Source organism: Equus caballus, chromosome 7 (genome assembly GCF_041296265.1).
Source record: "Equus caballus isolate H_3958 breed thoroughbred chromosome 7, TB-T2T, whole genome shotgun sequence".
Lineage (NCBI taxonomy): Eukaryota > Metazoa > Chordata > Mammalia > Perissodactyla > Equidae > Equus > Equus caballus.
The window spans coordinates 76,523,440-76,525,662 of NC_091690.1; the positions used below are offsets into that span (position 1 = coordinate 76,523,440).

Sequence of the window (2,223 nt, forward strand, 5' to 3'; positions counted from 1 at the left end):
ATGGGATTGTTCAATGTCACTCACCCTGCTTCCTTCCTCCTGACTGGTATCCCTGGTTTGGAGAGCTCTCACTCCTGGCTAGCAGGGCCCCTCTGTCTGATGTATGCCGTGGCCCTGGGGGGCAACACAGTGATCCTGCAGGCTGTGCGAGTGGAGCCTAGCCTCCATGAGCCCATGTACTACTTCCTGTCCATGCTGTCCTTCAGTGATGTGGCCATGTCCATGGCCACACTGCCCACTGTGCTCAGAACATTCTGCCTTAATGCTCGAAACATTGCTTTTGATGCCTGCCTAATCCAGATGTTTCTCATTCATTCCTTCTCCATGATGGAGTCGGGTATTCTGCTGGCCATGAGCTTTGACCACTATGTGGCCATTTGTGATCCCTTGCACTATGCCACAGTGCTCACCAATCAAGTCATTGCTGGAATGGGTTTAGCTGTGACTGTTCGGAGCTTCATCATTCTTTTTCCTCTTCCCTTCCTGATCAAGAGGCTGCCTATCTGCAGGTCCAATGTTCTTTCCCACTCCTACTGCCTTCACCCAGACATGATGAAGCTGGCCTGTGCTGATATCACTATCAACAGCATCTACGGACTCTTTGTTCTTGTATCCACCTTCGTCATGGACCTGCTTTTTATCTTCCTTTCCTATGTGGTCATTCTGCACTCTGTCTTGGCCATTACTTCCCGTGAGGAATGCCTCAAAGCTCTCAACACATGTGTGTCTCATATCTTGGCTGTCCTTGCATTTTATGTGCCAATGATTGGGGTCTCCACGGTGCACCGCTTTCAGAAGCATGTCCCACGCTACATACATGTCCTCATGTCCAATATTTACCTCTTTGTACCTCCTGTGCTCAACCCTCTCATGTATAGCGCCAAGACAAAGGAGATCCGCCGAGCCATTGTCCGCATGTTTCACCGCATCAAAATGTGACTTTCACATTTGGCTTTAAAACCTGTTGTTTATTGTGTAGCCATATGCTGTTATCCATAGTGTCATTATCACCACTGTCATCATGTTGACCCTCATCATTATCATATCATCATCAAGAATAAGGTAGAGATATGTATTGGGAAAAAATAAGAGATCAGGAAATGGAGCTGCAAAACTTAAAACAAATGAGTAGCACATTCAACAAACATCAGTGGCATTATGAGAAAGATAAATATTGTAGATAAAGAAGTAATTAGACTGGACTTTAAGGAGAAGAGTTAATCTAAGACAGAAAAATCTTTTTCATAGTAACAAATATTACTAATATAATAATAATACATTTTGTCCTTAGAAGTGCTAGACTCTGTTCAAAATTATTTATGTGCATTAATTCATTTTATATTCATAACAATCTTATGAGGTGAAGAGAATTACGTAAATTGTTCAGAGTAACATAGATAATATGTGATCCAAGTGAGATTCAATATTGTTCAGTATTTGCACCCCATCATTGCAAATACTGCTTCTCTGTCTAATTGGCATCACTATTAGCATTACCTTTACTATCCTTGCACCACCGTTTTCATTCCCAAACATTCATGAGTAGTTTTAACTTCACAAATTGAAATGTGATGTACTCTCAAAATTTGCCAAAGCTGTATGAACAAATATGACCCTGGAAAGATGATGTCTAGAAGAAGCTGCAGACTCTTCTTCACTTCCTTTACCTGCCCACCACTCAGTCCTCTCCCAAGGAAAACAAAGTTGAAGAGCTGAAACATGAACCTTGTTTTTGACATTGTACTAGATGCATGATTTCTCTTTTTCTTTCCTTCTGGGTTTTTCATTTTCTTCCATACATTGATATGATAAGTGATGTCAGAAATTATGTCCTTCTAGGATTTCCAGCTCTAAAAAGGCCAAAGATAGGCAAACTAGAGAATCTATGATTTAGAAACTAGAAAATAATTCTTGAAGACCTTATCTTAGACTGATTTACCTTACATATTCTTTGTCTGATACCAGAGAGGTAGGGTACAATAGGAAATTCCTTGGCCTGATTTCAGTGCTCTCAGACTAAGTCTGAGCTTACATCTAGACTAAAATAAAAGAGATTCCCTACAAAGTCTAACCTAGCTCACCAGGGAAACTGGGCCAGACCTCATAGTATCAGAGCATACAGTTATCAAGCGTTTCTCTCTGTACCAAGCTCTATTGAGCAAACATCAAGGAGAATTGCCAGGTGCCAGAGGGAGGGAATTATTTCTAAATGGATATGATTAA

At 41.2% G+C, this 2,223-nt stretch overlaps 1 protein-coding gene across 1 annotated transcript; it reads left to right on the plus strand.

The window, feature by feature from the left end:
- On the plus strand, positions 1-939 carry OR51I2C (olfactory receptor family 51 subfamily I member 2C). Its single transcript, NM_001391390.1, has one exon. The coding sequence runs from the start codon at positions 1-3 to the stop codon at positions 937-939; it is 939 nt and encodes a 312-aa protein (NP_001378319.1).
- The last annotated feature ends 1,284 nt before the right edge of the window (positions 940-2,223 follow it).